This window comes from Megachile rotundata, chromosome 15 (assembly GCF_050947335.1).
Source record: "Megachile rotundata isolate GNS110a chromosome 15, iyMegRotu1, whole genome shotgun sequence".
In the NCBI taxonomy this organism is placed as follows: Eukaryota; Metazoa; Arthropoda; class Insecta; order Hymenoptera; family Megachilidae; genus Megachile; species Megachile rotundata.
The window spans coordinates 10,258,125-10,271,187 of NC_134997.1; the positions used below are offsets into that span (position 1 = coordinate 10,258,125).

A 13,063-nucleotide genomic window follows, 5' to 3' on the forward strand; every position below is an offset into this window, starting at 1 on the left:
GAGGTTAAAAAATACAGGAAATATAAAAATAAAATACAGTTGGAAAAATTAGAATGTTTGAGAAAATTAAAAAATACTGAAAGTTTATAAAATGCAATTTTTAAGAAAAATATGAAAATGAAACTTGATTGCTAAAATCAGAATGTTCTTTCGTTTGAACAGAATAAAAAATACAGGAAATATAAAAATAAAGTACAATTGGAAAAATTAGAATGTCTGAGTAAATTAAAAATTACTGAAAAATATATGAAATACAATTTTGATACAAAAATATAAAAATGAAGCTTGATTGCTAAAATTAAAATGTTGCAGTGGTTAAAAAATACAGGAAAATTCTCGAAAAGCAATTTTCACACGAAAATATAAAAATAAAATATTTGAAGAGGTTAAAAAAAAACATTAAAAAATAAAATTTGACAAAAATATAAAAATATGATTAAAAATTTTATAAATTAGATTTTTTAAGATTTTCGATGGCTCAAAATATTTTAATTTCAACCACAGTGTCACGACATACTGTATTTATATTTCGTATTAAAACCCAGTATAGTTCATCCGCCATTTCCGGTCAAGTGGGCTGCTTTTGATTTAATTTGATCAAATGTTTCCCGTATAAATGGAAACGAGTGTTTGATTGGCTTTTTGTACATTTTCGAACGTGCCTTTGAGCTATATTTTCATTTTCGATATCTGGTTGATTATAAAATTTATTTCAATTTGTTTGAAGAGAAGTAGGACGGCTTGACATTTGAGTAAAAAAATATTTAACTTTGGATAAGTTAGGTTAGGTTTAATAAACTACTCTTTAATTGCACTTTAAGTGCTTGTATAAATTAATTTTCGTTTTGAAGTATCGTTTTGATACACTGCTTTGACACACTTCTCTTTGAAGAATATCTTTTCATGTAACTTTTAGGTTAGGTGCATAATTTGTAGTAGAAGCATAATTATTTAAGTGGACGAGTAACTATGAGTGTTAACAAAAAATATCTGTTTAGACATTTATTTTTGTGTGACTGATTATTCAACTAAGTGTTTGTGTTCGTTGTAAAGAAATTTTTATCGAACTTAACCTCAAAGTGTCTAATGAAAACATAACCTAACCTAACTAATTTCAGACAGTCACATCAAAAAGACATTTCATAGTAAAATCTTGTATTTCTTCCAATTTAAAATGATTAAAATTCACTAACTCTACAATAATTTTATAACGAACATCATTTATAAACTACTTTCCACAAAATTAAATTATATAAACATCTCCTTAATTTTCTAAACAAATCTCCCAATAACAAACGCAATTTCTAAACAATTCTAACCACAAACTCCCTCTAAAATTTCAAGAATAAGAAAAACATCCCTTCTCAGAACTCTCCAATTTAATTAAAATAAAACCTTCACCCAATACTCCATTTTGAAATGATTTTGCCATTTTCTAAGAAACATCGTTTTTAATAAAACGAAATTTTTCAATTACCCAAACAGAGGGTATTTGAAGGGCTGCTTTAATCATCGGAAATACTGCTACATAAATTTCGAAACTAGGAAAGAGTTATTGTCTGAGGGACAAAGAAATATGAAAGTCGAAGCCACGGTAGAATTTCGATTAACGGAACGTCCATTGTACGAGCAGTAGTTCATTGTACCGCCGGTGTATTATCGGAGTAATATATTTCGTTGCACCATTTTGCTCGCTTTTTCGAACGTATTTGTTGTGGGAGTCCGATTAATCGGGAGCTTGTTAACCGTTCTGTATATTGCAGGATACATGAACTGATGACGCCTTGCTTTTAGCGAAATTATATTGTGAAATTGTGGATAATAGGTGTTGGAGATGGTAATTTGGGAATTTGGGAATTATGTTTTTAGTGGGAGAAATTAGGGTATGTTTTTGAGGTGGGGAAGGTTGGAGTTTTGAGTTTGGAGACTTTGGAAGGTGGAAATTTTGGTGTTTTGAATTTTGGGATTTGGGGATTTGGGAGATTGAAAATTTGGGAATTTGGGGATTTGGAGATTTGGAGATTTGGAGATTTGGGGATTTGGGGATTTGAGATTTGGGGATTTGGGGATTTGGGGATCTAGGGATTTGGGGATTTAGGGATTTAGGGATTTGGGGATTTGAGGATTTGGGAGTTTGGGAATTTGGGAATTTGGGGATTAGGGGATTTGGAGATTTAAGGATTTGGGGATTTAAGGATTTGGGGATTTGGGGATTTGGCGATTTAGGGATTTGGGGATATAGAAGATAGAAAATTTAGAGATTTAGCGATTTGGGGATTTGGAAGACACAAAATTTGGGGATTTGGAAATTTGGAAGTAAGAAATTTGGAGATTTGGAAATTTGGAAATTTGGAAATTTGGAAAATTGGAAAATTGGAAAATTGGAAAATTGGAAATTTGGAAAATTGAAAATTTGGAAAATTGGAAATTTGGAAAATTGGAAATTTGGAAAATTGGAAATTTGGAAATTTGGAAAATTGGAAATTTGGAAAATTGGAAATTTGGAAATTTGGAAATTTGGAAATTTGGAAATTTGGAAAATTGGAAATTTGGAAAATTGAAAAAATGTAAAATTTGGTAAATTGGAAAATTGGAAAATTGAAGCTTTGGAAAATTGGAAATTTGGAAAATTGGAAAATTGGAAAATTGGAAAATTGGAAAATTGGAAAATCGGATAATTTGGTAAATTGGAAAATTGGAAAATTGGAAATTTGGAAGAAGAATTTAGCAATTTCTAAAGTTTTTAGAATTTCTAAAATTCCCTGTTACTTAAAAATTTCGTTCAAAACTGTTTCTTTTTAAATAATAATTTTTCTCATTAGAAATTATATGATTCATTGTCAATTACATCCATCAAGATTTCTTTTGAACTTTGCGAGACCACCTGACAGATTTGAATAGTATATCAATTACTTTTGTAATTGATCATTCAAATATGATAATTGTAACCATTAATCAATCGATCCTTATTGTGATGCATCGGTAGTAATAAATGACTTCTAGTTCGTGATTAGTATCGATCATTTCTAATCATTCACTGAATAATTAATTTTCACTTTAATTTCAATCCATGAATATTTTTATATTTTTATTAATTATGTATAAATTTGAATATTAATTCTATTATATCAGTTCAAAGAAAAATTGCACATAGAGAGATTTAAAAATTTCATAAAATGAAACATTTAAAAATTTAGAAATTTGCAATTTCAATAATTGAAAATGTAGAAATTTGCAAATTTAATAACTCAAAATCTAAAAATTACCTGTACTTAATATTCAGTTGCATTACAAAACCCCGAGCACTATTTATTACATCAATTCCTACAATCAACATAAAACAGAAAATTAAAATTCCTCTACCTATATCAACTCCCTACATTTTCACAACCAAACAAATTTTTTCAAACAATATAAATATAAAATATTTTTGCAAATACAAATTAATATAAAACCAATTATTAATTTAGTACAATTCATCCAACTATAAAACAGAATAAAAAATTGATCGCATAAGAAAGAACAGTACACGAAGAAGCTTAAAAAGAAATGATAGAAACACAAGTGATTCAACGTATATGAAATATGTCCGTGTTCCCCAAGATCCAGACAGGAAGCTAAACATCTTCACTAGGTGTTTCAAGCCGCGATGTTTCTTGTTCAAATAGCACAGTTTTCAAACAACCTTGCCGGCATAATACGCGGAGTCATATCTCCGTTGTATTATAACTTCCCATCCGCGTTTGCGACCATTTATAACTTCGTTTCAGACGACCCTCGTGTATTCACTGTGGAGCTCGCCATATTATAATTTCGGCCGGCGAAATTGCGAGCGGAATGAAAGCAACGGCCGAAGGAACGTGCCGGTAAATTTATTACTTTTTCACGACCACGAGTTTCCTCTAGCGAGCTTCTTCAACGCGGCCATTATACGGTACTCTTACGAACAACGAAACATCATTCGCTATTTTTCTTTTTACAATTTTTATTCGTGATTTCTTGGTTGTTAGTTCTTGTTTATTCTTGAAATGTCAAGTTTTTATTGTAGTTTTGGGGGATTTGGAAGTGGGAGGAGGTTGGAGGAGCTTTTGGAGGAGGGTTCGGGAGTGAAGGTAGAGTTATTTGTCAATTTTCACATTCTTAATTAGTAGGTTGTACAATTATCACATTGTCTACTTCCCACGCTATGTAATTCCCACATTGTCTAATTCCCATATTGTCCAATTCCAACATTGTCCAATTCCCACATTGTCCAATTCCCACATTCCCCAATTCCCACATTCCCCAATTCCCACACCCCGAAATTCCCACACCCCCAAATTCCCACACCCCCAAATTCCCATACCCCCAAATTCCCACATTCCCCAATTCCCACAATTCCCAATTCCCACATTCCCCAATTCCCACATTCCCCAACTCCCATATTCCCCAATTTCTACATTCCCCAATTCCCACATTCCCCAATTCCCACATTTCCCAATTACCACATTCCCCAATTCCCACATTCCCCAATTCCCACATTTCCCAATTACCACATTCCCCAATTCCCACATTCCCCAATTCCCACATTCCCCAATTCCCACATTTCCCAACTCCCACATTCCCCAATTCCCACATTCCCCAATTCCCACATTCCCCAACTCCCACATTCCCCAATTCCTACATTCCCCAATTCCTACATACCCCAATTCCCACATTCCCCAATTCCCACATTTCCCAATTCCCACACTCCCCAATTCCCACATTCCCCAACTCCCACATTCCCCAATTCCCACATTCCCCAATTCCCACATTTCCCAACTCCCACATTCCCCAATTCCCACATTCTCCACTTCCCACATTCCCCAATTCCCACATTCCCCAATTCCCACATTTCCCAACTCCCACATTCCCCAATTCCCACATTTTCCAACTCCCACATTCCCCAATTCCCACATTCTCCACTTCCCACATTCCCCAATTTCTCCCTTGAAAACTTAAAAATTCAATAATCAGAAAAATAAAAATTTAAAAACAGTTCACTTCTGTCAACAAAATCTGCACCTTTCACCAACACTCACTAAAGTCTCCACAATAACCAAAAATCATAAAAAGACTAGAAACCATTAAAACCTCTAACTCTTAAACTTCTTTCTACAAAGTTACTGTAAGAAACTTCTAAAACACGGAAAAGAGAATGTAATATGAACGTGAAAAATTTATGGGATCACAGTGGTGCATTAATGTTTATAATTGAAGAAAATCGCACTGCAATTGCAATAAAAAGCAGCTGTGAACACTGTCACGGTTATTGATTCATAAATAAGTTAATGTCAAAGGTAAGTTAATTAAACAAGACTTCGTTGTCGAGAAAATTGCCTTAAAAAATCAATGAATATGCATGTCTACGACAAGGCCAGTCAGTGGTTTTCAACTTATAATATGGAATTTTAAGAAAGTGTTAATCTTCAAGTAAATGGCAGAATAAGTAAAATAAACCCAGGTATACAAGTTGGAAGTTAAGTTGGAACTCAAGCGCCATCTTGTTGTAAAGTAAATGGAAAGCTAAACTAATAATCAATAATTGATTTTATTGTTAATTAGTTTTAATAATGATAATTGGACGAATGCGTGGACAAATTTATGAATTTACACAGAACTGGTCTGAGTAGTAGAATTCATTATTTGGAAGATGATTATTATTGTAATTAAACAGTCCAATTAACTGAGGCAATTTATGTCTGCAATTTGCAAATAAAATCTACGGTTCTATATTTTTAAATTTACGAGATTTTTATATTTTTCGAGGTTCTAAAATTGTATTTGTAAATTTTGTTTATTGTGAAATTAATATAGTATTGGACAATTGAAGATGAATGACAATTAAATAAAAATTAAATAAAATATATAAAATATAATTACTACATTTCCTAATTTTCTACATTGGCCAGTTTCTGCATTGTCTAATTCCCACATTGTCTAATTCCTACATTGTCCAGTTACTACATTGTCCAATTCCCACATTGTCCAATTTCTACATTGAGCAATTACCACATTGTCCAATTCCAACATTGTCTAATTCTAACATTGTCCAATTCCCACATTGTCCAATTCCAACATTGTCCAACTCCACATTGTTCAATTCCCACATTGTCCAATTCCTACATTCTCCTATTTCTACATTGTCTAATTCCCACATTGTCCAATTCCAACATTGCCCAATTCTAACATTGTCCAATTCCCACATTGTCTAATTCCAACATTGTCCAATTCTAACATTGTCCAATTCCCACATTGTCCAATTCCCACATTGTCCAATTCCCACATTGTTCAATTCCCACATTGTCCAATTCCTACATTCTCCTATTTCTACATTGTCTAATTCCCACATTGTCCAATTCCAACATTGCCCAATTCTAACATTGTCTAATTCCCACATTGTCCAATTCCCACATTGTCCAACTCCCACATTGCCCAATTCTAACATTGTCCAATTCCAGCATTGTCCAATTCACACATTGTCTAATTCCCACATTGTCCAATTCCCACATTGTCCAACTCCCACATTGCCCAATTCCTATATTTAATATTTGTAAATTAATACAGTAAGGACAATTGAAATCAAATAAAATGAAATAAAAATTAACTAAAATAATAAACAAAAAATAAATTTTTGTCATTACAAAATTAACACACTATAGAACAATTGAAGACCAATAAAATAAAATTAAAATTAACTAAAATAATTAAAAATAATATTAAACAAATTTCATAAAAAACAGCTAAAGACATTTCAACCCCATTTTCAACTTCCTATCGAACATTTCAACGAACCAAAATCAAAGGAAACAGCCTTTGAGACTCGAACGATCGGAAACGCAGAAAATTGGTGAACGCTGATATTTCGCGGAAGACACGCAGCGTATGGCAACGTGGCTATTAATCCCGAGTTTCCGTTTATAACACGTCCGAATAAAAGGCGAACGATAAATCATCTCTATGCAAATTCCGCAGGCTGTTCATCTTGCGGCGATCGTTTCCCATCATTCTGTCCACGTCTCGATTTTCCTGAAATTAAAATACTTTCTTCCGCGATTGAAGTGTAAATATCCGATAAAATATTCTATTAACCGCCACGGGAAAATTGAACGTCGCTTATTGGGCAGCGAAAAGACGTCTGCTGCACAACAGACCCATTTCGAATTTATTCGATGGAAAATAAATTTTCTATTGCGTTAGGAATTTAGGGAAGAATTCACTAAGTGCTTGATTAATTTTATTTAAAATAAATTTGCTAAATAAAAGATTGTCCCAAAAATAATGAATCGTGTTGCAAGTTAAATAATTTAAACACAGATATCACGAAAGTCTATAAATTATTTTGTGAACAGCTAGAAGTAAAATTTGTTTGAATCTCGAGAAAGAGTGAAAGATTAAAGAGAAAAATTACTCGCGTAACTTTACGGATGACCGCTGCCAAATAAATGAAATATTGAGCTTTATCGAAGAACGAATGTTGAACTTTGTTGTGTGAGGAGAACAGATGGGTCAAAATTAATTGATCTTATGGAATGTTTTTATCTGGACGATATGAGGGTACTAGAAGGTTATTTCTTTTCCTTCCCTGTTATTTTATTCGATTTCTTTTTTATTTGGACGGGGAGATCCATTATAGGAGTTTGGGAAAATAAGAGTTCCTACAGAACATTTTAGTGATCAAATTGACTCCCTAAAAATAGAATTTTAATATATTATTTTGTACGAATTTAAGTAAAAATTTAGCAGTGCGAATTTGCAAAATATTATTAAGACCTGAATTTTATTTACAGTTTATTTTGAAAGTTGCAAATTTCACATGTTAACTTGGAGTTCAAATGTTAAGTTGGAGTTCAAATGTTAAGTAGGGACATGTGAGTATAGTAGATTTTATTTGAAGATCTTATTAACGTGTTAAATTCAGCGTCCTTTGTTATTTCGCTGGTTTATTGCCAGCTATTCTTGTATTCCCTATTCGTATTTTTCTCGGACGTCCTTCACAGAGGATCTGAAGATAGAAAGAAGGGATTCATCAGGGACGACGCACCGCAGGGACCACCCCAAGGATACTCTTCGAATGAATCTTGAAACAGATGCTTCCTGGGCTGTGAGCATTTTCGTTCGTATTTATTAATTGGAAATAGAACACTCTTTAATTAAACCGGTTATTTGTGATGTTGAACTGAGTTGCGAAAACTTTGGTAGAATTTTGGAGATTTGAGAGTTTAGGGAGATGGGAGTTTAGGGGTTGGGAATTTAGGAAGATGGGGATTTGGGGATTTTAAGAATTTCGAGGTTTGGGAATTTAGGGATTTGAGAATTTGGAGATTTGAGAATTTAGGAGGATAGGAATTTGGGGATTTGGGAATTTTAAGCTGTGAGAATTTAGGGATTTAAGGAATTTAGGAAGATGGGGATTTGGGGATTTTAAGAATTTCAAGGTTTGGGAATTTAGGGATTTGAGAATTTAGAAAGATAAGAATTTGGGAATTTGGGAATTTTTAAGCCTTGAGAATTTAAGGATTTAAGAATTTAGGAAGATGGGAATTTGGGGATTTTAAGGATTTCAAGGTTTCAGAATTTAGGGATTTGAGATTTTGGAAGATGGGGATTTGGGGATTTTAACAATTTCAAGATTTAGGAATTTGGAGATTTGAATATTTAGGGATTTAAGAATTTGGCAACTTGAGAGTTTAGAGATTTGATTAAATTTGGAGAAATGGAAAATTGGGGATTCAAGAATTTCAAGGTTTCAATCCAAAGAATGAAATGGTTCTGAGAGATGTGGGTCTAGCAGTGCCTCTCAACGTTGCCTCTTGAGGTAACAATATTAACTAAAGAACCAATGTGAACAATATCAAACCTAACCAGTTGTGACCTAACCTATATCAGATCTAACCAGTTATGACCTAACCTACATCAGACCTAACCAGTTGTGACCTAACCAATATCAGTCCTAACTAATTGTGACCTAACCAATGCCAGACCTAACCAATTGTGACCTAACCAATGCCAGACCTGATATTGTGACCTAACCAATATCAGAACTACCCAATTGTGACCTAACCAATACTAAACCTAACCAACTGTGATCTAACCAATTATGACCTAATCAATATCAGACCTAACCAGTTGTGACTTAACCAATATCAGACCTAACCAATTGTGACCTAACCAATATCAGACCTAACCAATTGTGACATAACCAATGCCAGATCCAACCAGTTGTGACCTAACCAATGCCAGACCTGATATTGTGACCTAACCAATATCAGACCTACCCAATTGTGACCTAACCAATACTAGACCTAACCAATTGTGATCTAACCAATACCAGACCCAACCAGTTGTGACCTAACCAATGCCAGACCTGATATTGTGACCTAACCAGTATCAGACCTAGCCAATTGTGACTTAACCAATACTAGACCTAACCAACTGTGATCTAACCAATATGAGATCTAACTAATTATGACCTAATCAATAGCAGACCTAACCAGTTGTGACTTAACCAATATCAAACCTAACCAGTTATGACTTAACCAATATCAAACCTAACCAGTTGTGACTTAACCAATATCAGACCTATTCTGATCAACATCAGTACCAAATTTAAATCAAAAGCAGCCAACCGCAATACCTCAGGATGCTCCCTGAGAAGCTTAAGATGCTCATCGGTGGTGTACCAGCCCATGAATATGGGTACAAAGCTGATGAGAGCCGGCAGCATCCAAGCGCTGCACAGCATGCAGGTGACCGTGAGTCTCCTCATGATGGCCGGGTACTCCAAGGGCCTGACAATAGCGTAATACCTATCCACGCTAATACAGCACAGATGCAATATAGAGGCAGTAGAGAAGTACACGTCCAACGAATTCCACATATCGCACATGATTCTGCCGAAGACCCAATGTCCGATCAGTTCGACGGACGCGTTAAACGTCATCGCGCAAACCGCGACGAGAAAATCAGCAGCCGCCAAGCTGACGACGTAGCGATTCGTCGGCACACGCAGCTTCCTGTGTCGTCTGACGCTGGCGATCACCAAAGCATTGCCGACCAAAGCCGTCACTATGATGCTGATCATCACCATGCCCTTAATCACCGTCCAGATCACGCGCGAGGGTTCCTGGGACACGGTGACCACCTCGAACGTGCTCTGTACGGTCGAGTTGAGCGACTCTGAGAGACGATCGATACCGATAGTCGTGCTAATCCTGCCTATCGATCGGTTCACGTCCTCTGCCGATGGCTCACTGACTTCCATTCCAGAACACGCGGGCTGCCAGCATGTTAGACGCCGGAAAACCGTTCAGGGCATAGTCTGTCGCTCACGGAACACCGCTTTGAAGTTCCTGCGGCTCACGGAGAGCGTACACTGTTCACTGTTTCGGGTATACATGATGGGATCTGCTTGGGATGGGTAATTTTGACACCTGTCGAACTTGCGGCGACAGCCCAAGGTTCCTTGATATCCACCTAGGTAAGACATCTCTGATTAAAGTTTAACTGCGGAGGTTTTTTGACAGAACATCTCAAAGGTTATTTTTTAACTGGAAAGTAATTTTTGGACAGACTATTTGCTGGTGAAAGTTGGAGCTCATTTTAGATATGTGGCTCTGATTTTAGACCTTCAGCTATCATTTTAGACCTGCAGCTCTAATTTTACAGCTGTGGGTCTCAGTTTAGACCTGTAACTCTAATTTTAAACCTGCAGGTCTTATTTTAGACCTGTCTCACATTTAACAGCTGTAGGTCTCAGTTTAGACTTGTCTCTCATTTAACAACTGTAGGTCTCAGTTTAGACCTGTCTCTCATTTAACAGCTATAGGTCTCAGTTTAGACCTGTAACTCTAATTTTAAACCTGCAGGTCTCAGTTTAGACCTGTCTCTCATTTAACAGCTGTAGGTCTCATTTTAGACCTGTCTCTCATTTAACAGCTATAGGTCTCAGTTTAGACCTGTAACTCTAATTTTAAACCTGCAGGTCTCATTTTAGACTTGTCTCTCATTTAACAGCTGTAGGTCTCATTTTAGACCTGTCTCTCATTTAACAGCTGTAGGTCTCAGTTTAGACCTGTCTCTCATTTAACAGCTATAGGTCTCATTTTAGACCTGTAACTCTAATGATAGACTTGGAGGTCTCATTTTAGATCTGTAGCTCTAATGTTAGACCTAAAGGTCTCATTATAGAGCTGCAGGTCTGATATCAAACTTGCAGCTCTAACAGCTTGAGGGTTGTTGCAAAGAAGTTTTTATTTAAAATCTGAGAAAGGAGGTACATACACTACAAATTTTGTAAATTGTTAAAATAATATTATAAATTAATAGGACCTTCAGAAAACAAGGTGCTACTTCTTGTTTCAGTTGGGTCCAAGTCAGACATTTTTTATTAATATTAAATTGCTACAAAATTGATATGTTTATTATTGTGTACAACTACTGTAACACTTAATCATACATATATGAATGAATATTTTAATAAAAATGTAACTTAATGTTACTTTAATGTTATTAAAAATTTCACTCCTTTTCACAAGAGAAAAAAATGAAAATAAATAAAAATAATTAATTTTAAGGACAAGTCGAATCTGATAGAAAGGAGTTTTTAAACTATTTTAGCCATAGCAGGAGAAAATGTTTTAACCATACGGGTCAGATAGACGTTATCAATTTTTATTCCGCCTCCAACGGTTTCTAACCGATTAAAGGAAGAAATATGTTGCTCGTAAAACTTCAACCGTCGTAGATTAACCGAGCTTTCCGACCATTGCTCGTGAAACTGATACGACGTGTTTCGTGCAAACAGATCCCTTAACCGGACACTTCGTTCTCATGAAAACGGTGCATTATCAAAATTAATCGGGTCTACCGAGTTAGGGCATCTGGTGGCGGAAGTGAGAAGCTTCGGCCATCTTTGTTTTTACGGTTGACACAAAGAGAAACAAATCTCTTAATAAATAGCATTCTTTCTTTTGTTATAATTAATTATTATTATGTATATGTGTATGTATCATTTTTTTACAATTATGTAGAATAATACAGAACACCATTTTGCAATTTCTTTGGTTGTAAAAATATTTTCAATTTTAATCAAATAACGACTGAAGTGTAAAATTTGGCTCTGAGGTTGCAGAATATTTTCAAAAATAAATTACAAAGGAATACTTGTTTAATAAAAAAATTTTGTACTAAAATTATTGTCTTCCTCTCCAGAATAATAATAAAGAAAGACAAGGCAGTATTTTGCAGCACGAGGCCCTCAAAGTCCCTTTAAACTTAATTACCTTAATTTTTAGCTTAATTCAAGCACTGAAAAATTTTTCAATCATTTCACAATTTCACCTTTGAAGTCAGTTAATTGCAACAATAATGAACGTATAAATTTAATATGTTTTTAATCAGTGTAAAAATGAAGTCTTCGTTGGAAAAATAACGCCATACTGCGAAAGTCGTAAAAGGTTCCACATGACCGTTTAACTTGATAAAGGAACCTTGCACGGAACCATTCATTTAGCGATATTTTTAATACCGTTTCTTCAGCATTCACCTTGAAAACATTAGTGGAAGTAAACAATCTTTTTTTAATTTAACGGTTAAAGTAACGCGGTTTTAAAGTGAAACTTCTTTAGCGACGTAAGTTTATTCGGGCGAGACGAAAAGTGATACGCGTTCTTAAGCAAGGAGCTGATAATGGAGGAAGTATCGATTATCGATATCTCATCGATGCCTTAATGATATTTTATATCACACGTTCAATTATTTCATGTTACTATGACACTCTATATGGCTGGGTTTAATATTTCAATTTTATTATTTAACTATTCGTTATGAGAGTAATGTGCTTTAGTTACATTTATTTTAAGAGTTTTCTTCTAATTTTGATTTTATGGATATTCACTAGAATACCTAACTGTTGTCTCTCCCTTATAATTTGGTTACTATATTCTTTTGTTACTAACAAAATTATTCTGCAAACTTATGGTGTCCTATCACTTCATATTACATATTATTACACACATGTTATTACATGTTATTACATGCTTAA

The 13,063-nt window shown here is 34.5% G+C and overlaps 1 protein-coding gene across 5 annotated transcripts in view; it reads right to left on the reverse strand.

Annotated features, from left to right (window-relative positions):
* Positions 1 to 13,063, reverse strand: part of LOC100875405 (octopamine receptor beta-1R) — a 143,454-nt gene that overhangs the window by 43,666 nt on the left and 86,725 nt on the right. For 4 of the 5 annotated variants that reach the window (XR_013040727.1, XM_076540744.1, XM_003701936.3 and 1 more), the window contains one exon: positions 9,656 to 10,494. The exons of the other annotated variant lie outside the window; for it this stretch is intronic. Coding sequence is in view for 3 of the 4 variants with exons in the window: in XM_076540744.1 (XP_076396859.1) it covers positions 9,656 to 10,282 (627 nt within the window). In the remaining variant the exon portion in view is untranslated. The remainder of the gene's footprint in view (positions 1 to 9,655; positions 10,495 to 13,063) is intronic. 5 annotated transcript variants of the gene reach the window in all.